This window comes from Melospiza georgiana, chromosome 3 (genome assembly GCF_028018845.1).
Source record: "Melospiza georgiana isolate bMelGeo1 chromosome 3, bMelGeo1.pri, whole genome shotgun sequence".
In the NCBI taxonomy this organism is placed as follows: Eukaryota; Metazoa; Chordata; class Aves; order Passeriformes; family Passerellidae; genus Melospiza; species Melospiza georgiana.
Window position 1 is genome coordinate 107,168,338 of NC_080432.1, and position 25,024 is coordinate 107,193,361.

The following is a 25,024-nucleotide window of genomic DNA, read 5'->3' on the forward strand; positions in this document are numbered from 1 at the left end:
TGTCCTTTATACATAGTAAATTGTGACAGAAATTACTTTTTTAGTTTCTGTTTATGAATGTTTCTCCCAATTTTTCTGAATGATTTTAATGTAAAATGTAAAAAGTAACAACTGTGTTGGCAGAATGAGAGCTCCTGATACTGTTTGTTCTTTTTTTCACCGGTATTGAATTTTTTTCAGTATTACATCTTTATTTTAAATTTATGTTATTTTTCTTGGACAGTGTGCAGCATGGTCATGTTTCCAATTTTTCTATATTTAATTAAAATTATTTTCTAAAAAAAAGATGGTTTAAGCGGAAACTTTATTTATATAGGTGCTTGTTGTTTCTGTTTTAGATTGTGGTGCCAGGCAACACTCGTGATGTGATTCTGGAGCGCTTGACTCCTGACACTGCTTACTCAATAAATGTTATAGCTCTGTATGCAGATGGAGAGGGAAATCCAAGCCAAGCACAGGGAAGAACATGTAAGAGACATTCAGTACTTGTATTGTGAAATATAATTCAAAACTGGTGTGTGAAGAATGTATAATATTAGTTACAATTACAAATAATATAAGATATTTAGTGCAATTCTGAATTTATGCATCTGAATTATGCCTGCAGCAATTATAGGCCTCTGTGGCAGGGAATTTTTGCTATGCTGTCTGTCAGTTGGAGTACTTGAATTATTAGCAATGTAATTTTCAATTGGGAAATAAGCTTAATTTGCATGTGTAAGAGTTAAAATGCTCTTTTCAAAATCAAATTACCAATGAATAACAATATAACTTTTATAAAAAATACAGCCTATTAAGATGGGTAGAATTAGTGGCCAATAGAAAAAAAGGGCTTCATGGTTGCTGTCTGACATAGTAATTTTATGTGTTGGCCTCCCCAGCTGTTTGTTTTTTGCTGCAGACACTTAAACACCAAAATCTCCTTGTCTCATAGGATCTTGGTTGTGTTATGCTTAGATTCTTTAAAATTCACACTAGAAGTAACATGAACAGAACCTGTCCACAACAATAATTTTGCCTCTTCTGTTTTCCCTGTAAAATCCCTAAATTAATCTAAAACTTGAAGATGTGGCAGGCTATAGTTATACTTGTCTGCAGGAGTTTGAGAAGCAGAATGTGTGTGGATGCTCACTTTACACATCTGTATGTTCTCTCCCTTCCGTGCTGTTTCAGTTTGTCTGGCTCTTTTTAAGACCTTCAGGCATGATCCTTGACTTAATCTCCCCAAGTATATATATTTATTCAGGGTTTCAGGAAGGGCCATTGGCTTTGGCTTCAGGGCAACATTTGAATTGATGAGGGTGACACTGATCTAGAGGTATCATGCCCTGTAAAACCATCTGTATTTTCATTCTTCAGTGCCTCGCAGTGGTCCAAGGAATGTGAGAGTATTTGATGAGACCACAAACAGCCTTTCTGTGCAATGGGACCATGCTGATGGGCCAGTCCAGCAGTACAGAATCATTTATTCACCCACTGTGGGAGACCCTATTGATGAATACGTAAGTTCTGTAATTCCTTGGTAAGCACTGAGATGTTTTCAGTCAATTCTTTAGGCTACACAAAAATCAAGACATGTGTTCTACATGCAGTACACTGTGCAGGCTCTGTGGGTTTTCCGATCATTGCTGTAAATGTTAGGAAGCCATGGTTTGTATAAAACAGGGCTTTTTTTTTCCATGAAGCTACAGAAAATATATGGTTTCTTGAACAAATATGTATGTGAAATAATGTTAAATATATGAGTCACACACTAATCAGAAAATTCTGAACAGAATCTGCTTCCTGGCATTTCATTGAAGTGTGATGGATTGAATAGCCATCTATTACTTCATACTGTATTCATTACTAAGTCAGTGTTCTAGGATACAGAATAAACATAAATCTGCATTTCCTAAATTGAAGAGAATTGACAGTCTAATAAGACAGCAATGTTAACTTTGATTCAGCATCTAACTTGCTGTTCTAAGTTTCAGTATGTGTGTTTCATTTCCTGCACCTTAATGATAGCACAAGTTATTCTGAAGCTTATAAAATTCACAGAGTATTTATAGCAAAGCAAAACTCAGATCCTGTAGAGGACAATGGCAGAATTCCTGCCAACTGCCACCAGCCAAAATGACATTTTGATTGCTTTTATATTACTGTATAGCACATGCTGAAAATTCACTGTTTGAAAATTCCCTACTGGACTCATTATTCAGGACACACGTATTGTCAACACACATATCTTTGCAGAAAAGATTGGACAATCCATAAAAACAGCAAGTCTCAAACAACTGAAAATTTTAATCAAGTATTCATAGCGAGTACTGACTGGCATGCACTTTTGAGAGAGATACCTCAAATTACTTCCCTTAGTTTCAGTGCTTTATGTCTTCCTTAAGGAGCAGGATCACTTTTGGATTTATACCTACATTTTCAATTAGAAGGGAGCAATAGTGCATGGATGCATAAGGACGTTGAGATTGAGGGATGCATAAATGGGAGTACTTTTATATGTCAATGTATTTAGAGCTTCCTTCTCAGAATAACTTGTATCTGCCAAGAAAAAACCCACATCATTATGACTTCTATATTTCTGTGAGAGAAGAGTACTGAAATTTTGGTGGAGAACTGCAGCATCTCAGTCTGATGTGTGTTGGGACTGAAGAATCAATTTGATTTATGTTTTTGTGTTGGCCACATTGTTTTGTCATTCAAAATAAAAAACACTGATAATTGTTTATAGGCTATAACCCTTAAGGTATCCTGAATGACTTTTTCTATGATGGACATAAAACATAGTGTGCTAAATGTCAGAACAAATTTTTGTTTCTAGCTACTGTCACTACTGATCAGTTGCAAGACTGTGAATGTGTTTGCCTCTGTTTCTTTTGTGTTCTAGACAACAGTTCCTGGCATAAGGAATAATGTGATACTACAACCACTACAATCAGATACGCCATATAAAATTACTGTTGTTGCTGTGTATGAAGATGGAGATGGTGGTCAACTGACTGGAAATGGCAAAACTGGTAATTATAGTTTTCATATTGATTATACTTTTTAAAATTTAAGACATATTCCTTGAACACTTCAACATTGTAAAGATTTTATTAAGTTAATTATGTCCTTGATGTGATTGTTACTTGCAGAGTAACAATCTGCATTTCTAAAAATTGAAAAACAATTAGTAGCTTAATTAGAATGGTTTTTTTTCTTTCTTTTTAGTTGGCCTGCTTCCTCCTCAAAATATGTATATAACTGACGAATGGTATACACGCTTCAGAGTTTCCTGGGATCCTTCACCATCCCCTGTTCTTGGCTATAAAATTGTATACAAGCCTGTGGGTAAGAAAACTTGTTCATCCTGAGTATACCACTCTTAGAACAGTGAGTAGCTAATGGCAGACCAGAGTAGAAATCATAAGTATCATTTTGTGTTAAAGGATCTATTTATTTCCTCTGTTTACCAATTTTCATGGAAACTTTAGTCTTATGATCAGTATTCTATAATAAACACAAACTGTCAATTGTAGTATCAGACATTTAATTACAGGGATTGAATTGCATAGTTAAAACTTTATACAGTGACCTGATTTGTTTTTAGCCTCTTTAATGCCTCTTGTCCTAAGGCTATGAACTGGTGTATATGAGAGGATATTGGACAGGTATTTGGGTATTAATGTCCTGCAGAACTTTTGTTTTATGTGGCCTTCAAACAATATACATATCTTTCTAGAAGCTGAAAACAAAAATTGCACAATAGTTTGTAAAACTATGTGTATGTTCTGTTTGCAATGTTGTAATATGCTAAAATTAAAGAAATCAATATGCTTTGTTTTAGGAAAAATGAGGTTAACATTTACTGATGTGTAAGAGACGGAATAGTTTTGTAGTTCATGTAATCATGATTCTTTCTTTCTCTGTTCTTAATGCTTCCTTGATTCAAGGTTCAAATGAGCCCAGGGAGTTTTTTGTGGGAGAAGTGACTTCCTACACTTTGCATAACCTGTCTCCCAGTACTACTTATGATGTGAATGTTTATGCCCAGTATGATTCTGGAATGAGTATACCTTTGACAGATCAAGGCACTACACGTAAGTCAGAACAATTTTGTTGTAGTCATGCTAGATACATATGCTGGTAAGAGATAATGTTGATTAAGAGAAGATTTTGATGGCTGGTTGCTAGGATGCATGAGCATCCTCTCATGGAGAATACTTGTCATCTGTCCATGAGGTGGATCTTATAAACACTGATCATGGAAGGAGTAATGAAAATATATTTTAAAGTAATGACTTGATGAAATAAAATTTTCTAGTCTATTTCCTAAAATTTTGTTAAGATATACTTGGAGTCAATCTTTACCCATCTCCAGGGTACTGCAGAATCTAACCATGTTACTAAGCAGGTCTAGGCTTTTTGATACTCTGCTTTTACCTCATAGCAATGTCCAGTGATTTTGATGATGGCCTCAGCTAAGGCACTTCAAAAAATTTCTTCAATTATGATGAATCAAGTACATTCTTTTCATGCTGCTATATATATAAGTCAGATATTTATTTTTGGAGATTTCTTATTTTGTGAAGAAATTGTGTGAAAACTCATAAAATGGGCTGTAACCCATTATGAGATCTGGGGCCTTTGCAAATAGCTAGGTGGGGTGTAAAATAGGGAGATTTGACTAGAAAAGCTCTTTCTTTCTGCAAGTGTTTTTAAAAATCAAGTTCCAAACTAGCACTGCTAATATGGTTTTCATTTTGGTGTGCTGGTTTTCACAGTATATTTGAATGTCACTGACCTAACAACTTACAAAGTGGGTTGGGATACTCTCTGTATCCGGTGGTCACCTCATCGGTCAGCAACTTCCTACAGACTGAAGCTAAACCCAACTGATGGTAAGTGTGTTCTATTTTTTTGCATTTTCTAGAAACATAATTGTCTTATGTCAGTGAGAGCACCACTTATTTGGATTGGTGGCAAGCACCAGCCATAATGATACATCTGATTGAGTTTTGAAGCTCTGAGTATAACCTGTTTTTCTTGAGTGGTGAAAAGGCTGCAAAGAGGGAGTACTGTTTATTGTCAAGTGGACCTACCAGTTGCCTGGTTTCACATGTGAGCTGCAATTGTACTTTCTAGTGTGCTCCAGGGTTCACAATCACCACACAATTTTGGTCTAGAAAGGTTGTTATGGGACAAGAATAAGAGTGCTGTCCAAACCTCCTCTCAAGAAGTTTCTTCATTACCACACTTATGTATATATACATTAGAAGGGAAGTAATAGGTTCTAACTTTTTTCCATTGGGCTTTTTTTGACAGGTTCCAGAGGACAGGAAATCACAATTCGTGGGTCAGAAACAAGCCACTGTTTTACTGGCCTCTCACCAGACACAGAATACAATGCTACTGTCTTTGTTCAGACCCCTAACCTTGAGGGACCTCCAGTCTCTATGAGGGAGCATACAGGTAGGTAACAGATATTGTGAACTTTAAGTTTTAGGTATAGAATTTGTCTTGTTTCAGCTGTAGAATAAAATTATTATTTCTTTTCAGTCCTCAAACCTACAGAGGCACCGACTCCACCACCTACACCTCCTCCACCTCCCACAATCCCTCCAGCTCGGGATGGTATGTTTGTTTCTAGAATTATTCAATATTTATGTGTAGTTGCTGTACTACTTCATAGTTTACCTCAATTTTTCATAAATTTAAGTGGATTTAAAACTAGCACAGCCTTTTAGGGAAATGAATATTGGGACCTTTCCTAATGCCATCTCTTTGCTCTAGAGCTTTGCTAGACTTCAGCATTTTCTGGTTTAGAACAGCAAGATGCACACCTTTGGGGAAAAGATTATTGGGGGAAAGATTATTGATATTCTATAGCTCTGCAGAAAGTCTATGATTTTGTCTGCTCTCAACAGACAATTCATGTTTTATGGTAGCTGATCAAGGAAAAAAAAGTAATTTACAATTTTTACGTTTTAATCTTGAATTCTTTGACATTTCTTGAAGCTTTCTTTGATATATTTTAAAAAATGTTTTTGTGTAGAGCATTACTCATGTGCCAGGTTGAATGTGTGGTAGTAGACATTTGCTGAATATTTGTTATGATTGAATTTTCAAATTTTGAAGCAATATTTATTTCATGGTGGTATGGTTGATGTATTTTAAGGGTTCCTTTTCTTGGACTTTCAGTATGCAGAGGTGCCAAAGCAGACATAGTATTCTTGACTGATGCTTCCTGGAGTATTGGTGATGATAATTTCAACAAAGTAGTGAAATTTGTTTTTAGTACAGTAGGAGCCTTTGATTTAATCAATCCTGCTGGAATCCAGGTAGGTTTGTTATTCCCATTGGGTACACTTTGGAGGGAAATTGAAGATTACCTGAATTGTTACTTCCTTTCAGAATGCTGTCATTTTTTGTATTATATTGCTAAAAAATACATGTATTTGGGTGTGCATGCCTATTATTTATGAAATATATTTGGCATTTTATAAATACTAGGAAAATCCATTCTATTTTGAGATGTTAATATTCTGAAATACAAGTTACAGTTTGTGGGAATCTTCCAGGAAGAGAAACTGGGACGATGTATGGTCAATTTTATATTTTTGTTTCTTTGTATACGGCATCAACAACTGGCACACTGCTTAGTTTTTGTATCCTAGGTTTTGTCTCTGTCATATCAGAAGTCTGTTTTAGTGAGATTCTGACTTCTGATTGAGAGCCACATTTTAAATTCTCAGTGTAAAAGATGAGTCCTGTGCCTGCAGGGTCCAGCTGGCTTGCCATTGCTGAGCTCCCTAGAGTCCCACTGCACTAAATAGCAGAATGCCTTTGAAAAAGGCGCTTGCAAAAGCCTTTTCATGATGTGCTAACATGAATCAGCTCTACAGTGGGCGTGGTAAAAGTATGAAAAGGTCCTCTTAATGAATTTTGAGAGAGTAAACAGAAATAGCTAATGAGGGATAGACTTTCAGGAGTTCTGAGCTGCTCATAGTTACGTCAAACTAACTTCCCGTCTGACTTCTTATCATAAGCATTGCACCATTATCAGTTTTCATCTACTTGTAGGAGGCTGGATGAAATCAATGTCTAGGTTCCCATAACCCCTTCTCTTTCACTAGATGGAATGAATGACATGAGGTCCAAAGGAGTTTCTTGCATGGTATTTCTGGTTGCAAAGAGCTGCAGGTGCAATGCATTTTCTTTGGTTAGAAGGCTGACAGGATATTTACATTGTTAAAGGTCTGCTTTTCATCTTCTAGGCATATTTTTAGTAATTTGATTCCCTATCTTTAACTCTCTAGACTTTTAAAGGAAAAGATACTACTTAAAGTCATTCTGTGTCAGACAATCTTTATCATTCTTAGCTCTAGTCTATACTGGGTAGTTTTCCTGTTCATTTGGTTTTTGCTTCATATATTTTTCTTGCTAATATATAAGGAAGTAGGGAAGACAATAAAGGTGACAGACACATATAAACACTAATGTTTAATAAAGTATTGAAGTCACATACCACTTGAGATGCAACAACCTGAGGTTTTTAATTGAAAATTAATACTTTTAAAAGGGGAATTTACTACAAAAAATGTGAATATATACATAACAGAAATATTTCTATTCAGCATTAAAATAGAACGTTATGATATTGCAATTTTACAGAATATTAAAAGGAACAAAATAAAAAAAAGTAAACATTATGTAGCAATAAATTTTTAGTGATTGTATTTCAGTGCTTAAGGCAAGTGAGTATGTACTCGTGTGTGTATTCAACTTTATTGACATTCTACTGACAGATTCATTTTTATTCCTAAAAAAAAAAAAGCTGGAAGGAGTTTAGTAGATACTGTACCTCTGCTCAGAATTAGAAAATGGGTATATATACCTCACCATAATAAAAGGTAGAATTTGATCATATGCATTTAAGGTCATATTACATTTTATACAGTAGAGGAAAGGAAGGAAGGAAGGAAGGAAGGAAGGAAGGAAGGAAGGAAGGAAGGAAGGAAGGAAGGAAGGAAGGAAGGAAGGAAGGAAGGAAGGAAGGAAGGAAGGAAGGGAAAGAAAAGATAATTGTGTGCACATTGGTGTGATGTCTATATATATAAATACGTATGTGTGTGCATAATCAGACATATTTTAAAAATAAATTTTGATTATTTAAAAATTATTAATTAAAAATTTAAATATTTCAATTGAGAGAGTTGTCCTGAATCTGGAGATATAAGACTGAACACTGTTATATTCCATTTCAGGTTTCATTTGTGCAGTACAGTGACGAGGCAAAATCTGAATTTAAACTGAATACATTTGATGACAAAGCCCAGGCCCTGGGTGCTCTTCAAAACATTCAGTACAGAGGAGGAAACACTAGGACAGGTAATTCTGGCCTGTAATTATATTTATTTAAGATAAAATATTTTCAGAAAATGTGTAATTATCCAAATATTGAATGGCTGAAGAAGTGGGTTTTTCTGTGGTGTTTTAGTTCTGTGCTGTTGCCCTTAAGAAGTAAAAGAATTCTTCTCTTGTGGATAATATGGATGATTCCTTGTTTCTTGCACACTTTACAGGCAAAGCCCTAACATTTATCAAAGAAAAGGTTTTGACTTGGGAGAGTGGCATGAGGCGAGGTGTTCCCAAGGTACTTGTTGTTGTCACTGATGGTCGGTCTCAGGATGAGGTGAGGAAAGCAGCGACAGTCATACAGCACTCTGGTAAGCAGTCCACAGCACCTACCTGGCTGTTTCTTTTCTGTATTGCTTCAATTATCTGGGAATCATTTACTCATCCTTTATGGACTCAGAAATGTATTCTGAGTATTTGGGAAAACCTCAGAACTATTCAAAGAATTTGTGCTCTCTGGACCTAGACTTACATTTTCTTTCTTAAGCCCTCTGGGGAAGGATGTGGCCTCCCAAAGATTTTATATGCATATAATTTCAAAGATGTAGCTTTTGGTTACTGCTTCCTCTTTTTGATGTTTTGATCCCAGAAATCACTGGGAAGTGTACTCCATACTAGTGCTTGTGTTTTAATGGGTTTTCTGAGGTTTATGTTTTATCTGGTATAAAACCATGGATCTCCAGTTTAAGTAACTGTTTTTGAAGTAGCTGGGTCTGAATGGACTCCTCTGTTGCCTTTTGAGCTAAGAAACACTTGCTCATCAGATTTGATTGTGGCTTATGTGGGTGTAGTAATCTGTTCTTGTCCCAGCACTTGGCATTTTGCGTTTCAGTGCTTGAACCTCCCAGTCCTGATCTCTGAGCAGGGAGATGTTGTACATCCTTATGGGAATCACATGCATGTAAAGCACAAACTATCATCTCTGTCTCTTTAATGTGGAAGAATTAACTCTGTCTAGATGGTTTCTCAGTCTCCCTGGAAAATATGCTTCAGTGCTTAACTACCCTACTGGTAGGAGACCTTTGTCTTCTATTTCACCTAAGTCTTTCTCCATGCTAGTGAGACTGCTGTCTTCATTTGCCTAGTTAATCAGGAAAGAAACTGATTGTTGTCCACTGTAATGGGCCTTGGTATTTGAAACTTGCTGTCATCTCTTCTTTCTGTCTTCTCTTTTATAGACCAAACAAACCTATTTTTCCTTCAATGTTGATCATGTTGATCATTTTTCCTTCATGTTGATCATGTTTTTGAGACCCCTTATCATTTTTAATTTCCTCTCTTCTTGCTTTGTTTTCTACACATATCAAAACATTCTCAAAGCTGGACAAAGTATTTCAGCCAAATTTTCACCAGAATTGGCTACAGGGGAATAATTAGCTTCTTAAAAAAAAAAAAAAAAAGAAAGCTACTTTTATAATTTGAAATAAATTTGAATCCCAATTTCAGCCTCCAACTGGCTTTTCCAATGTCTGTGCAGTTTCTATTCAATGAAATTTACACCTGGTGATATGATTGACTTCTGTGGTCTGGTTCTTCTCATTTAACTTAAGATATCTGGCAACTAAATGTCTAGTCTAAGGTCATTGTGTAGGGTCCTTTTATGACTGATGAAGAGAGCAACAGAAGGCATCTACAAACAATGACTTTTCCTACCCTGAATTCAGCATGTGAGGGTGCTAAGATGAATTGCTTTCTGAATCTGACCATGTTGATCTGGTGATTATAGAGAAAAACTAGACAACTTAACTTGGAAAGTAGAAGTTGGTGATGTGAATACCACTCTAAGAAAGAGAAACTGAGAAGCATGAAATGCAAGAGATGGAAACAGATAGACACCTGGGTAACTAATGGTCTTTAAGGTTTTGGCCACAGAACAGATTTGAGATACTGTAGAGCTGAGAGAATTGTATGTTTTGTATTGAAGAGTGAGGAGACTATGTAGCCAAGGCCACATGAGATTGGATAATGCCCCAAAAAACAATGAGAGAGGAGAAAGTTTTGAAAGAAAGATGCAAAACATCTTTCAGAGCTTTGACAAGGTGAAAAGAGGTCTGGAATGTGTGCTCATAGGTAGCTCATCACAAGTCAATGGTTTGTGCAATATTAACATTAAAAATGTTGATGTATGTTTGCTGCATTTCAAGTAACAAGTGTTATTTTTACAGGCTTCAGTGTCTTTGTGGTTGGTGTGGCTGATGTGGATTACAATGAACTGGCCAAGATTGCCAGCAAGCCCAGTGAACGCCATGTATTTATTGTTGATGACTTTGATGCCTTTGAGAAGATTCAAGATAACCTTGTCACCTTTGTGTGTGAGACAGCTACCTCAAGTAAGTAGAAGACATTGGTTTCCCTTTTCCCAAATTAATATGTTTGCTTATATACTGCTTAAAGTGAGTGGTGGGCTGACCTTGGCTGGATGCTGGGTGCCCACCAAAGCTGCTCTATTGGTCCCCTTCTCAGCTGGACAGGGAAGAGAAAATACAGTGAAAGGCTCCTGTATTGAGACAAGGGCAGGGAGAAATAACTGAGCGGTTACTGTCATGGGCTGTACTCAATGTGGGGAAAAATTAATTTATTATCAATGAAATCAGAGTAGGATAAAGAGAAATAAAACCAGGTATTAAAAACCTTCTCACCACCCCACCCTTCTTCCTGGAGTTAGCTTTACTCCCAATTTTCTTTATCTCCTCACCCTGGGCACCACAGGAGTACAGAGAATGAGGGCAGTGATCAGTTCATCACATATTGTCTCTGCTGCTCCTTCCTCCCCAGGGGAAGTTGTTTTCAAACTCTTCCCCTGCTCCAGTGAGGGTCCCTACCATGGGAGACAGTCCTCCACGAACTTCTCAATATGATCCTTCCCATGGGTTGCAGTTCTTCATGAACTGTCCCAGTGTAGGTCATAGAATCAGAATCACCTTGTTAGGATTGGAACAGAGCTCTGAAGATCATCCAGTCCAACACCTCTGATCACCCAGAGCAGGTTACACAGAAACACATCCAGGTGGATATTGAATTTCTCCAGAGAGAGAGACTCTATAGCCTTCCTGGGCAGCATGTTCCAGTGCTCTGCCACTCTCAACATAAGAAAGTTATTCCTCATATTGAGGTGAAGCTTCTTGTGTTTTAGTTTGTGGCCTTTGCTCCTTTTTCTGTTGCTGGACACTCCTGTAAAGAGTCTGACACCATCCCCTTGACACCAACCTCTGAGATATTTATATGTATTAATGAGATACATATTTTAGTCTCAGTGCTCTCTAGACTAAGCAGGCTCACTTGTCTCAGTCTCTCCTCATAAGAGAGTTGCTCCAGACCTCTCATCTTCATGCTCTGTTGCTGGGACCTTTCCAGTAGCTCCCAGTCTTTCTTGTACTGAGGAGCCTAGAACTGGACATGGCACTCCAGATGTGGCCTCACTAGGGCTGAGCAGAGGGGCAGGATCACTCCCCTTGACCTGCTGGCCACTCTTCCTGATGGAATACTGATGGAATAGATACTACTGGCCTCTCTGGCTACCAGGGCACTGCCAGCTCATGGTCAGTCTGTTATCCACCAAAGCTCCCATGTCCTTTTCAGCAGAACTGCTGTCTAGTAGGTCAGCCCCCAATGTGAATTTGGAGTAATTCCCCTCCATGTGCAGGATGCTACACTTGCCCTTGTTGAAACTCATTAGGTCCCTTCCACGTGGTGCAGTCTTTCAGGCACAGCCTGCTCCATTGTGGGCCTCTTATGAGGTCAGCAAGTCCTGCCAGCAAACCCATTCTGGCATGGGCTTCTCCCTCTGGGGTGCCACAGGTCCTGCCAGCAGCCTGCTCCAGTATGGGCTTCCCACAGTGTCAGTCTCCTTCAAACCTGCTCTGCCCTAGGGTCCTCCAGGGGCTGCAGGCAGATATCTGCTCCTCTGTGGACTTCCACAGTCTGCAGAGGGACGGCCTGCCTCACCACAGGGAAGACCAGGAATGCACTGGAATCTCTGCTCTGGTGCCTGACAGAGTTTTGTCTCGCACATTCTCATTCCTCTCTGCAGCTGCAGGCTGTTGTGCCATTCCAACACACACAACCCACAACCCCAGCCACTGCCCCTTGTTCAATGTGTAATCCCCCAGACACTGCCACTAGTGCTGATGGGCCCAGCCTTGGCCAGTGGCAGGTCTGTCTTGGAACCAGATGGAGCTGACTCTGTTGGACACAGGGGAAGTGTCTGGCAACTTCCCACAGAAATCACCCTTGTAGCTCCCCCATTACCAAAGCCTTGCCATGCAAACCAAATACAATTTTTCGTCTTATTTAAGGTACATCAGAAGATATGTTCATATTACAAAGTTAGATTTCAGAATAGCTGGATATAGCTCAAGGGAGTAAGTTACTTTTTAAAATATTGAAATGAGTATTGTGTTTTATGAATCTAATTTTGCATTTCAAAAGTACTACTAGAAGAAGGCAAGAGTAACAGTCACTGAAAACTTTTAAAAGTAGAATGATGCCTAATGTGCCCTAACTGCAGGTCACAAAATTCTCTTATTTACCCCTGGAATAAGTGTTAAAGATGTATAGCTATACTGTGTGACGCTGTTTTAAACTTATCTAAGTAAAGCTCAGTTGTTTGTTCAAGTTAAATCCTTCTATGGCAAAAATAAGAAATTCTCAGGCCTGTCATGTGCAACTGCATGTTCCCTAACTGCCTCATCTGCTGGCTCCTGAGGAGCCACATAAATTTGCAGTTGTTTCTTGAGAATCTGACAGCTATTATGCGGCTTGACTCATGCCTTAAATATTAATGGAAAGACTGTGTCATTGTCCTCCTTTCTTCTTATAAATTATAATCTTAAAATATTTGGGGTTCATTTGTCATTCCATATTGTCATTCCATTTTTTTTCAGAGTAGAAATACCCTACTAAAAGTGATGGCTAGAGATTTTGACATTAGAACTACCACAGGACACAGTATGACAAATGTAACAAAGACTGCCTCAGAATTAATAATAGCATAGACTTCTTGGTAATAAAACTTCCTGAAGTATACATATGTTCATATCCTGTTAGGCTTAGTAGTTTTGAATTATATATTGTTTCATATCTTTCAGCTTGTCCCCTTATTTACTTGGACGGATACACTTCACCTGGTAAGTAATTGTCTAATATTTTGGCATAGGTTCTTTTGTGTCTTTTACAAATCTATGGTGTTTCTTATTTTTTATTTTCTTTCTGGACTTAAAGGTTTCAAGATGCTGGAATCATACAATCTAACAGAGAAGCATTTTGCCTCTGTACAAGGAGTTTCACTGGAATCAGGCTCTTTCCCAAGCTATGTAGCATATAAACTCCACAAAAATGCCTTTGTTAGCCAGCCAATACGGTAAGTAAACCTCAAGGCTTATATTTAGGGTGACCAGGTGCTGAAGGATTAACACAGTTTATAGATAGCACATGTGTGTTATGGAAGATGCATTAATGTAATGTTCTTTTTACTAAGCTTCAAGTAATACGCTCTGAAGAGCATCTATCATTGTTTTCATTAAATGTTAATCTATTTCTCCCTCTGAAATCATAGTTCACTATTAATCTAGTTGCTTACTTTTCTTTGAGATTATGTTTCTTAACCATTCAAGTTGCATATAATCCACAGTTTATACCTAGACAGTTGAACAACAACTTCCTTAGTACAATGAATTCCATGTCGCTGGACAGAAATGGTTTCAATATGGAGGGATTAGCATCACTTTTTCCAGAAGCATTGTTCTTACTGCAGTAGGCAGCATATTGATGCCATTGACTTAGGATAGTTTCTCCTCTACTTGACTCGCCTTATTTGGCAAATGGAGCAGAGTTTTCAAGGGCCTGTGGTCTTAGAGCTTGGTTATGGTAATATTATGGATATTGCCAACATTTTTTCCCAAAGAGAAAAAGGACTTAGTTCTCAGTTAGTTTTACTGGAAATACCTTTCTCCTTTCAAAAAAGGTTATTCTGGTTCAGAGGAGATGCCTAAAAATAGCCTATTGTTTCCATTAAATTTAGGAAAATTTAGTTTTCTTCTCATGGAAGCCTTTGAAATCGTCTGCAATCCTGCCAGATCGGGTAAAGATCACAAGCACAGAAGCTGAGGTTTATGAAAAAATAATTTATTTTTGCTAGCCTTCTGAGATCACAGCTTCAAAAGTGAGGACTTGAGGATTTTTAAGTTCATTGGCATGCCATTAATACCTGCAGGGATGATAGTCTCTGACAGCATGGATTTTTGAAGTCTAGGGAAATACAGATAATGCCAGTTTTGCAACTCTCTTGCATTGATAGATATTGCATTTAGGATAAGTTGATGAAAATACAATAAAAATATAGGCTTCATATTTATTTCATTTTTTAGAAATGTTGTGGTACGTAGTCTAATGTCTGCTAAAGAGGTGGAGTAGACTTGCCAGAGTATTCTGGGCACTTATTTTTCATGAGAACCCAGAAAATAAAACTCTAGACTGAGTCAGCAAAGCAATAAACTCATACTGATCCTAGTGGCATAGTTGTTTCCATATCTGAAATAATTTGTTATCCAAATTACAAATTGTGTTGCTATATCTACTTTAATATTTGAATTCTTGCACTGTGCTGTGTGATGTTGTTGGCTTAGTGATGTGGTTTTTATTGCAGTGTTCCTAATTGTATGTGTTCATAAGCTTTGTCCAACATACAAAGCACCGCCTCTTTTAATTTAAGATTTTTATGTTTATGTTCATGTGACTGAATCTCCTTCTGAGCTCCATAAAAATGATTAAGGAGAAGCAGTGATTACCTCTTTTCTTGCTGTTCTCTTCCTGCATTCCCTCCTTTCCCCTACAGAAAAATTCTGGAGGCTGTTTCATGCTTGGCTTTTTTATGTACTTCTGGTTCTCTGCTTATTTAATGTGTAACAGTCCAAATATCACAAATTTAAACCTGAGCCACTAAAGAATGAGCTGGAGCCCAGTCGCAAAGATGACATTATTATTCCATCTCTGTATCTGTGCCTGAAGGGCAGCAATAGTTAAATGCTGTTGCCTTACTGAAGCAGGCCAGATGAAAAAATGAATAAAGCTGTGGTCTTTTTTCTCTGTACTTACCAACAAGGAATGTAAAACATGTGTGATTTATACAGAATTTTGCCACAAGAATACATACCCAAGAGTTCTTGGTCATACTCAAGCAACCTTTCTAATTGTGGTTCTGGGACCAGCTGAAGACAGTTGTGAGTTCATCGTAACAAATCACAGTGTTTTTATATAACAATGTTTTTTTCTGTTTGAGAGAGTAGTTAAAATGCTCTGTTCCACTAAACACTGTGGTCTCCCTGTTAGTCTTGTATCTTTTCTTTGAAAAAGAGCAAATGATGATGATCTAATTTTCGTCATGTGTTTCTGTGAAAAAATGCCTTTATGTTGTCTTGCCAGGGAGATTCACCCGGAGGGGCTGCCGCAGGCATACACGATAATTCTCTTGTTCCGCCTTCTGCCTGAATCCCCCAATGAGCCTTTTGCAATCTGGCAGATTACAGACAGAGATTACAAACCACAAGTTGGAGTTGTGCTTGATCGTAAGGATGTTTATACTTATTGCATAGAGAAGTTATACGTTACTTTGCATGTGTTCTTACCAAATATTTCCAAACCCAAAGAATTTCTACAAGATAAAAGGATTATACATTTTTAGTTTTAAGAAATTTTTTTAAACTTTGTAGATCTATAGTTCAATTAAGAATAATTAATCTAAAAAGCATTTCAATTTTAGTATAAACTCTAAAATCAAAGGAAAATACATCTATATACTTACAGGTCATTAAGATCATCTATGATTTGTGTTTACCCAAATAAGGGGTAAACTAGATTTTATCTTTTTAAGTATGGTGATTTCAGTAGTATGTATTAAATGAAATGTGTTATTTTTACTTATTGCAGCTGCCAGCAAAGTGCTGTCATTCTTTAACAAGGATGTAAGAGGAGAGGTTCAAACCGTAACTTTTGATAATGATGTTGTAAAGAAAATCTTTTATGGAAGCTTCCATAAGGTAAAGGATTGAAATTATGATGTTGCTTTCTGAAGTACCATTCCTTTAAATAAAAGAAAGCCAAGCACAAGTCACTGTCAGGTGACTGTACCTGGTTTTTGGATAGTATTTTAAGTTGACATAGGGACCTGTAGATTATGCAAAACACGATCTCTGAAGTTATAGGTCTTCTTTGAATCAATGTAAAAGATTTGTCAAGAATTTGTTAATTTGTTAAGATTGTGCAAGTGGAGGGATATATCTGAAAAAGAAATTGTAGCCTGGTTCCTGCCACATGAAAGAGGAAGAATAAAAGTTAAAGTGGAAGAAAGAAAGGAAAGGAAGTTATGGTGAGAAAAGATTGCATGGGAGTGTAATGATTTGAAATCATTCAGAGCAGAGGAAGATACAGCCAGAGAAAGTAAGTAGGCAGGGAACCAATTTTGGGAGGTAAATAACACATTGGATAAGATTTGTATGTTTAACAAACATAATACCTGTGTGTATATTTCATAAGTGTGATTTTTTTTTTTTTTTTTGCTTAAAAACACTGGGCTTAAAATATTCCAATGTCATGTTAACTGAGGAAGCAACAAAGAGAGAGCCCATAAAGGGTCACTTTATCATTTAGAATGAAGCTTGCAGTTTGTGAATTGACAAAATGGCTAGTGAAATTTTTACATGTTGCTGCATGGGTCTTCACTTGTAATAGATCTGTGCTTGCTTTTCTAATTTTGTGCACCAACTTATGAAAATTTGGTGTTCCCAAGCTCCCTTACCTCTAGTCATCAGGAATTGCTTGACTCAGGCTACATGTACACCTAAAAACATTTTAAAAACATTTTCTTGCTGTGTTAAGTATATATGTTTAGGGCAAGAAAGTGAGCTGAAATTGCAACATTTTTGGTTAGCTGAAATGCATATTTTCCTGTTTTCATTTATCTCCCTTCTGTTTAGTTAAGTTTTCATCTGATGACTAAATATGGCTTGAGTATAGCATTTGTTTTCTTTATGATACCATCTTCTGCATGACTTGTCACTACCAGCATTCCTTTGAGGATACTGATAAGGGGTTGTCTCTGTCAACTTCTTGATACTGGAGGCCAAATTTTCAACTGAGCTTGGCTAGACTGAAAGCCAGGAAAGATAACTGGTGCCAGTTTTGTGACTTCATCTGTTTAAAAAACAGGTGATTATGAAAATAACACAGTAAAAGTTATGTTATGCAGGTGATTATGAAAATAACACAGTAACACTATAAAAGCTATTGGTTTCCTCAGAATTTGGACTAACTTCCCAAACTAGTCTTATAGTATATCCAGTTATTCTTCTGTTAGAATTTATGCCTGGTTAGTTTAGAATTTAGGCCTGATTATTTTTGACTATATGAATAAATGTTTATGTCATTGATTTTGTAACTGATAGTTATGAGTAGCTTTGGATCCTACCTACATTAAGCAGCCTTTATTTTATCTTTGACATTTGCCTTTTTTTTAATAGCTTGGTAGGACAACACAATTTTAAGGAAATATAAGAATCTACTGGAGTGAGAAAAACTCTCAGTAAAGGCTAGGATGTATCTTGTTTTGGTATGAAGGGTGAGTTATTCCTAAGTACTGTTTAGGTACAAAGCAGTATGTAGTGTGCCTCATTTTAGATCTCACTGCGAGAGCTGACACTTCTTTGGGTCAGTGGTGTGGAGCTCTCCACATGCTCTACTGCCAGCAGTCTGTGTTAAATGTCTGTTGCTAATTTAGTTGATGTTTAGAATAATGTTTTCTGTTATAGTTTCTCTAAATGTGATAAAGCTGAGCAAACGTATCTGACAGGCCTTACAGTGATGCTCTGCTCATTTATCAGAGCAAATGGGGAAAAATCTGTGGCCCTTGCTAGCTGCCAGAAATTAGAAGTTATGTAAAATGGTCTATTACACTTGATAGTAAAAAAAAAAATTACAGGGCAAATAAAAATCAAAAATTTTGTATAATTTTAATAGTGAAATACATGAATACATATGGAGAGAAAGTGATCCTAAGATGCCAAAAAATGAAGAGGAGTAGCAGTGATTTGCAAATTACCTTAAAGCTTTACAATTACGAATTCTTGCTGAAGAGACTATTTCTTAAGAAAAAAATTCTCAATTACTTAATGCAATGTAATTCCCTGTCTTTTTTTCCCAGAAAGGAATCAAAAGTTCAGATTTTGGTATTTAAAGTAGCTGGAAGAGTCTTGGTTTAGAGCTATATTTGGGATTTTTCACCATGAAACTAAGATGACTTTTCTGGCTTCTCTCCAGATGATTACTAAAATTGCTATCTCAGTCAGGTTGTTAATGATGGCATAATGGGCTTCGCAGCCCACCTGCTAGGAAAGCCCTATGCATCAGCTGTGCTGATTAGCTCCTAATAATGGATAGCAGTAGTTTCAGTGGATGAAGGAAGGAAAGTAAGATTAACACATTTCTAAAGGTATGTTTGCAATTTCTCCTACTGTCCAGTTTCAAAGAAATGACAAATCCTTACAATTCAAGGAGAGGTTTTCCAAAATATTAAACATTTTTGTGGCTTTCATTTGGTGACTTACTGGCTTATTCACTGAAATACAGTTAACTACACCTAACTGTGGGGAAATTTACTTTGGCATACTTGAACACTCTGTGTAGCAGAGCCGTGGTGAAAGCTGTTGAATCTGGCAAGTTCCATAGGAAAAATTCTGACTGCCTGAGACAGTCATTAAATTTCTAACTGATGTTTTGGAGAGACAGACAGCTTCTACTTTCTTATTCTTACCACACTAGACTTCCTTTTAGCTTGCCATTTTGCAGTAGTTAGCAAGAGGAAATTTGATAATGAGTGCGTATCTTTCTGCTGATAGACAAATGGGAAATAGTTTGCTGGGCTTATTGATGTGATTCACTTAGCACAGGATCAGAACACCATCAAACTTTATCTTATAAGGCATCTGCAGAGAAAAATTAAAGTATGTTTTCTTTCCTAAAATATCACAAATTAAATAAGTAGAACTAATCAGAACAGATTATGCTGGTGTCTTAGAAACTGTTGAAAACAGAATGTGTTGGAGTTGAAGGCAGAGATGTGTTATTTACTATAAACACCAGATGCCTCCTTTAATTAGATTTATTGCCTAGGCCATGAGATTCAGGCTGGAATGCAGTTCTGGCAGTGATTTAAGTGTTTAAGTGACTGAGTCAATGACTTGGGAGAGCTCTCCTTATTTTTGATTGTTGGGATTGCTTCTTCTTTGGAAGGATAGGTGATGCTCAGCAGTTATTTCTGTTTGAACCTTTTCAAGCTGATCTCATTCAACATTCTGATGTAGATTTATCTTTACTAATTTTTTTTGTGCTAATGAAAATATAATAATCTATATTTGCTCTGCAATGTGTTTTATTTAAATTGTGACAAATACTTAACATTCCAGTAGAAGGACTTGCATATTAGGTACCTTTCAGAGCTAGTAAATTACATCTGTGATGTGTTTAAACTGGATGATGCAGTAATAATTTATTATTATTATTATTATTATTATTTGTTCAATGAACACGGTTGGGAATTTTAATTAAAATCTCCACTTGTGTACACAGCACTGAGATATAAAGTGTAAGCACATAATTTTAAAAGAGTTTTAGATAAGCTGTACTGATGCCTTGGAGACAAGTCTGCATGGGAAAATATTCAAAAGGGAAAAAAAGGACAAAATTCCCAGGAGATTGTTGAGGCACTTATTGACCCAGGACATTTAGGGGAATCTCTCAACTTTGTGCCAATTTTTAAGCAGTCATCAAATAGCAGTATGTTTCTGTATGTTATGTACTGTGATAAGAGAAAATTAAAACAAATATATGTATTTCAGGGATTCCTTACTCCTGATCTTATTGTGTTGAGATTTTAACAAGTACATAGACATATATGAAATATGTGCTGTCGGTAAGGTATATAAAGCCCCTGAAAACTTTCTTTTGCCTGAAGATCAGGAACTGCATATTACACATGCTAAAGTGGCCCTTGTTTATTTCTCAGAGACCCCTAAATATTTTTTGTTCTTTCAGAGAAATGTTGAAACTTAACTTTTGTAACATTTGCCATACATACTATAATGTTTGGAACAATAATCTTTGCTTAGGTTTTATATGTTCCTCTGTTTAAGCTTTACTATGTTTCCCCCAAGCTCTTCATTCTTGTCTCCTGGTAAACATACTCTCTCTTTATTACAATCTTTCCTTTCTCCCTCCTAAGTGTCTTCTATTTCCAGTAATTAATTAATTACTGGAAATTAATTAATCTCTTCATCTTCCCTGTTTCCCCTTGTTTTGGCATATATTTGTGTAACCATATTTCTTTTGTGGAAATTTTCTCTTGCATCTTCCATTATTTTGTCTTGCTCTGGGCAGGCTTCTCTGGTCACTTCCTGGATCTCAATGTAGTTAATGCCTCTGATTGAGTCATCTGTGGAAACTGAACTCTGCATCTTTGGGTCTGAAACAATCTTCTCTCTGAACTACAGAGTCTGTTAGCCAGTGGGCAGTCCCAGCCCTATAAACATCTTGTGTGGTCCCAGCCATCAGAAAAGAACAAGAAAGGCTTATATTCACTCCCTCTGAAAAGTTTTTATTTTTTTTACTTTTCTGCCATCTTAAAAAAAAAAATAAGGCAAGCTTTTAAAATAGTTAATAATAGTTCAACTATTATATTAAATAGTATTTCTTAACTGTGCTTGTGTGTTCATCTTGTTGACCTTCAACACATTCTGAAGAGATTATAAATGTCATAGACTTTTCCTGAGTTTGAATTTTTCCACCAGTTGGAAGTAAATCAGGATTACTAGGAGTGAAATTTAAAACAGTACTATTCAATCAGTGAAATACTATTAAGGTGTTAAAGTAACTGTGCCCATGTGCAATGTCTAAATATTTCATTAAACTTTTTTCAGGTCCATATTGTTGTTACTTCATCAAATGTTAAGATTTACATTGACTGCAGTGAAATAATGGAAAAGCCAATTAAGGAAGCCGGCAATATCACAACTGATGGCTATGAAATACTTGGGAAACTTCTAAAAGGTGACCGAAGATCAGCAACAGTAAGCAAGAAATATGAATTTTTGCAAGACCTTGACATTTTCTGAGGGTAGAGATTAGGGATTGTTGGGAAACCACTGTTGCATCATCCAAAGCTTCCAAGCACGTGTACTGTCAAGTCAGTAGACTTGAGAGTCTCATCTTTACAGCTTCTTGTTCTAGCAGAACTACAAGAACAAAAATGTAGTAGCTGGAAGCCACAATCAGGCAAGGGCAGGAATTTTTTTCTTTTAATAGGGAGAGCTGATAGTGATTGAGTGCATATACTGTGGATACTCTATCATTAGAAATAAATGGAGGAGTGATTTTTTAATGATAATGTTGATAGATTTCATACAAAACAACACACCAAACTTAATGTATCTTTCAAGAGTATTTCTTTCTCTTACAGTTAGAAATCCAGAATTTTGACATTGTATGCAGTCCTGTTTGGACTAGCAGAGACAGATGCTGTGATCTCCCTTCTATGGTAAGTATGAATGAACCAGAGGCTATCCAGAAAAATGTTATTGACAGTAAATTTAACAATATTATTGTTAGGATGTCATTAGACCTTGTACTGACAACACATCTAAATCACAGCTGTCAGAGCAGCCAGTCAACTGCACCATATTTCAAAGTTTTGTGTCTGAGACAGTAAAGCTGTAATGCTAGAATTGAGCCCTTTAGAAATTTTGCAAAAAAAATGTCTGGTGTATTTATATTCCAGTGGTCTTTCAAATTCTAGGTATTCTAAATGGGGAATTTATTTATTTATTTATTTAATCTGTTCTCGGAGTTGCATTCAAAAAGTAACTATTCTTTGTCAGCACAAGCTGATTGTCAAATGTATATAAATACTAGGACAACATTTTACTCATGCCTCTATTGTAAATGCCTTGCGTAGCTCACAGAGAAAATTTGCTAAATATATAAAAGATCCTGTAGAAATATTTGAAAACCACAGTTTAGCTATGAGTTTTACTTGGAAACAGGGTATTAGTGAATCTTTGTGCTATTGTTTCAGAAAAGTGTGCTTCCACTGAGTACATTTCTTTAAAAGGACAGTAATAAGTTGTGATTGAATTTTCAGAGAGATGAAGCAAAGTGCCCAGCTCTTCCAAATGCTTGTACCTGTACTCAAGACAGTGTGGGACCTCCAGGACCTCCTGGACCAGCTGTAAGTTACCAGCTGTAACGATGCACAGTAGACAATGTTCTGATTTTAAAATTTATGGAAGTAGTTTTGTGTTGGTCTGTGGTTTTGTGAAACAAATGTCAGTCAGAGACATAGTTCCTGTCAATATCTCCCTAACAACATGGTAATCCACCCCTTTTTATGAGATCCTACCATATCTACTTGTTTGTATGATCTTTTCCTCTATTTCCAGTGTGATCATTGAGATTAGCTCCTCATTGTTTGATAGGGTGAAAGACTCTGGCACAGCACAAAGTGCTGTGCTTTGTTCACAAGGGAGCTTTAAATTGTCAGGTGTATCTTGCACATCACGTACAAGACATTTTTAATTAACTGAAAAAATATTTTTCCTAAATACAAAGTCAAGATTTCACTCCAAGGAAAGATTCTTTACTCTGTCAGGGAAATAATTTTTTTTTTTTAATGAGGAGAGATATTAATTAATTAATTAATTAATTAATGGAATGGACATAGTCCTATCAATTGCTTTGAATATTAGGGAGTTATAGCCAGCCCAGTAGTCATACTTCGAAACTATCAAAAGTGCTGCATGAAGAATCTAAAGCCCAGTTAAGTTGCCTGGTAGCCTACTAGAGAGGTCTTCAGAGTTTTTGATGAATATAAATTGAAGTTTATGTCTGCAGAGACAAAAACCAAAATAGTAATTTTTCATGGGCTGAATTGGCGAGGCTGAAGCTGATGTGGTTTCCCTGAGTTCCTGATGCATATTTCATTCTACTACTCTTTTTAGCAGTATGATCTGTACACTTCAAAACTTTGGGGCTTCATTTAAGAGTTTGTTAAAGAGAATTCATAATGCACATAAGTATTACGCACCTTTGCTTTCTGTGTATGAAATACATTTTCTTTCCAAATACTCAATTTAGGGTGGCCCTGGCGCTAAAGGTCCCAGAGGTGAAAGGGGTTTGACTGGATCATCTGTAAGTATGTTTCCCAAAATGCATCTATAATGATGTTACTACAGGATTACCTGTATGAAAATTTTTATGCTTAGTTTTAGTCTAAGAATGTTGATTAAAATTTAGTTGAAAATATGCCTTTATGTTACTTATGTGCAGCCTATCTATTTGAGACTATATATGACAGTCTATGTAGCTACACTGATCACACATCAGGATACTGGGATTATGTGCATCAGAGTGTTAATACACACTCTGCAGCATTATTGTTCTCTCATCTGTACACAGGACATGGGAATACTTCTAATTGGCATTGCCAGAGGGCATGTATTGGCCTGAGACTGCCAACATGAATCAGAGAATAGCTTATGAAAGAGTATGCCTCTTGAACAGCTATTTCCACTGTTCTTCCAAAGTATTAAATGTGTCCCCAGGCTTCTGATTTACCTTAAGTGTCTAATCCAAAGGATTTTAGTTATGGATTTCAGACAGGATTGTCATTTACAATTTTGTTTTAATTTTCTGCTTTAAGGGGCCTCCTGGTCCTCGTGGTGAGACAGGTCCTCCAGGCCCTCAAGGTCCCCCAGGTCCACAGGGTCCCAACGGGCTGTCAATCCCAGGTGAACCGGTGAGTGCCCCTTCTGAGTGTCCCTTTTGAGCGCCATCAGCAGGCAGTGTGTGTGAAGCCAGGGCTGCCCATGGGATGGTGGTCTTGGGAAGAAGGTGGCAGCTTTGCCAGAGCATTCATTTATCCCTGCAACACAGTAGCATTGTGAAACACATCTCTTTCTGAAACAAGGCTCTTAATAAAATAGCATTTTCTGTCCTGAATGTTACATGTGCTTATAGGATTCTAATGAAGGGACAAGGTCTGAGTGCAGTAATGTGAATTGTGCTACTCTCTTATCAGTCTTAATGGCATTCTGTAGAGTTGCTAGGCATTCCAGTTTAAGGACTTAAAAATATCAAATTGTGGTACAGGAAAATTAAGGATGCAGTAATACTTTGAAGGCTTTTTCACAGACTTACATGTTCAACTTCTGTTGTCTGGCTAAAATCAGTAGCTAGGGGTTTTCTTGGCAACAGCATCCATATTTTAGCAAGATGCTATTTCTGATTTCATGTGCCTGCCTTCAAAGTCAAAGCATGTTTTATCAACACTGGTGAAGTTTCACTATGTTCTGGTTTTTATAGAAGATTGCATGCATAACTCTTCGTGGATGTATTAAGGCTGCTTTTGCCTTATTTCAATAAATAATCACCCTGAAAGCAACAATATAATTCTGATGTTCCCTATTTAGGATTAACTTGAATTTTAATATATTCAGGAGATTTTTTTATGAAGTCTTTGATCAAAATATAAAGTCTATGGAAAGAAGAAGTGATGTCTAATTGCATGCTGTATCATTTTTCATTT

General features: G+C 36.7%; 1 protein-coding gene across 2 annotated transcripts in view; it reads left to right on the plus strand.

The window, feature by feature from the left end:
- The window catches only part of COL12A1 (collagen type XII alpha 1 chain), a 99,355-nt gene that overhangs the window by 57,442 nt on the left and 16,889 nt on the right, over positions 1-25,024 (plus strand). For both annotated transcript variants that reach the window (XM_058021739.1, XM_058021740.1), the window contains 21 exons: positions 339-468; positions 1,360-1,502; positions 2,888-3,017; positions 3,214-3,333; positions 3,936-4,082; positions 4,767-4,883; positions 5,308-5,454; positions 5,542-5,616; positions 6,184-6,323; positions 8,250-8,373; positions 8,568-8,711; positions 10,566-10,730; positions 13,488-13,526; positions 13,621-13,759; positions 15,820-15,962; positions 16,324-16,433; positions 21,363-21,512; positions 21,902-21,979; positions 22,583-22,669; positions 23,575-23,628; positions 24,140-24,235. In XM_058021739.1, coding sequence (XP_057877722.1) covers positions 339-468; positions 1,360-1,502; positions 2,888-3,017; positions 3,214-3,333; positions 3,936-4,082; positions 4,767-4,883; positions 5,308-5,454; positions 5,542-5,616; positions 6,184-6,323; positions 8,250-8,373; positions 8,568-8,711; positions 10,566-10,730; positions 13,488-13,526; positions 13,621-13,759; positions 15,820-15,962; positions 16,324-16,433; positions 21,363-21,512; positions 21,902-21,979; positions 22,583-22,669; positions 23,575-23,628; positions 24,140-24,235 — 2,478 coding nt within the window. The remainder of the gene's footprint in view (positions 1-338; positions 469-1,359; positions 1,503-2,887; positions 3,018-3,213; positions 3,334-3,935; positions 4,083-4,766; positions 4,884-5,307; positions 5,455-5,541; positions 5,617-6,183; positions 6,324-8,249; positions 8,374-8,567; positions 8,712-10,565; positions 10,731-13,487; positions 13,527-13,620; positions 13,760-15,819; positions 15,963-16,323; positions 16,434-21,362; positions 21,513-21,901; positions 21,980-22,582; positions 22,670-23,574; positions 23,629-24,139; positions 24,236-25,024) is intronic.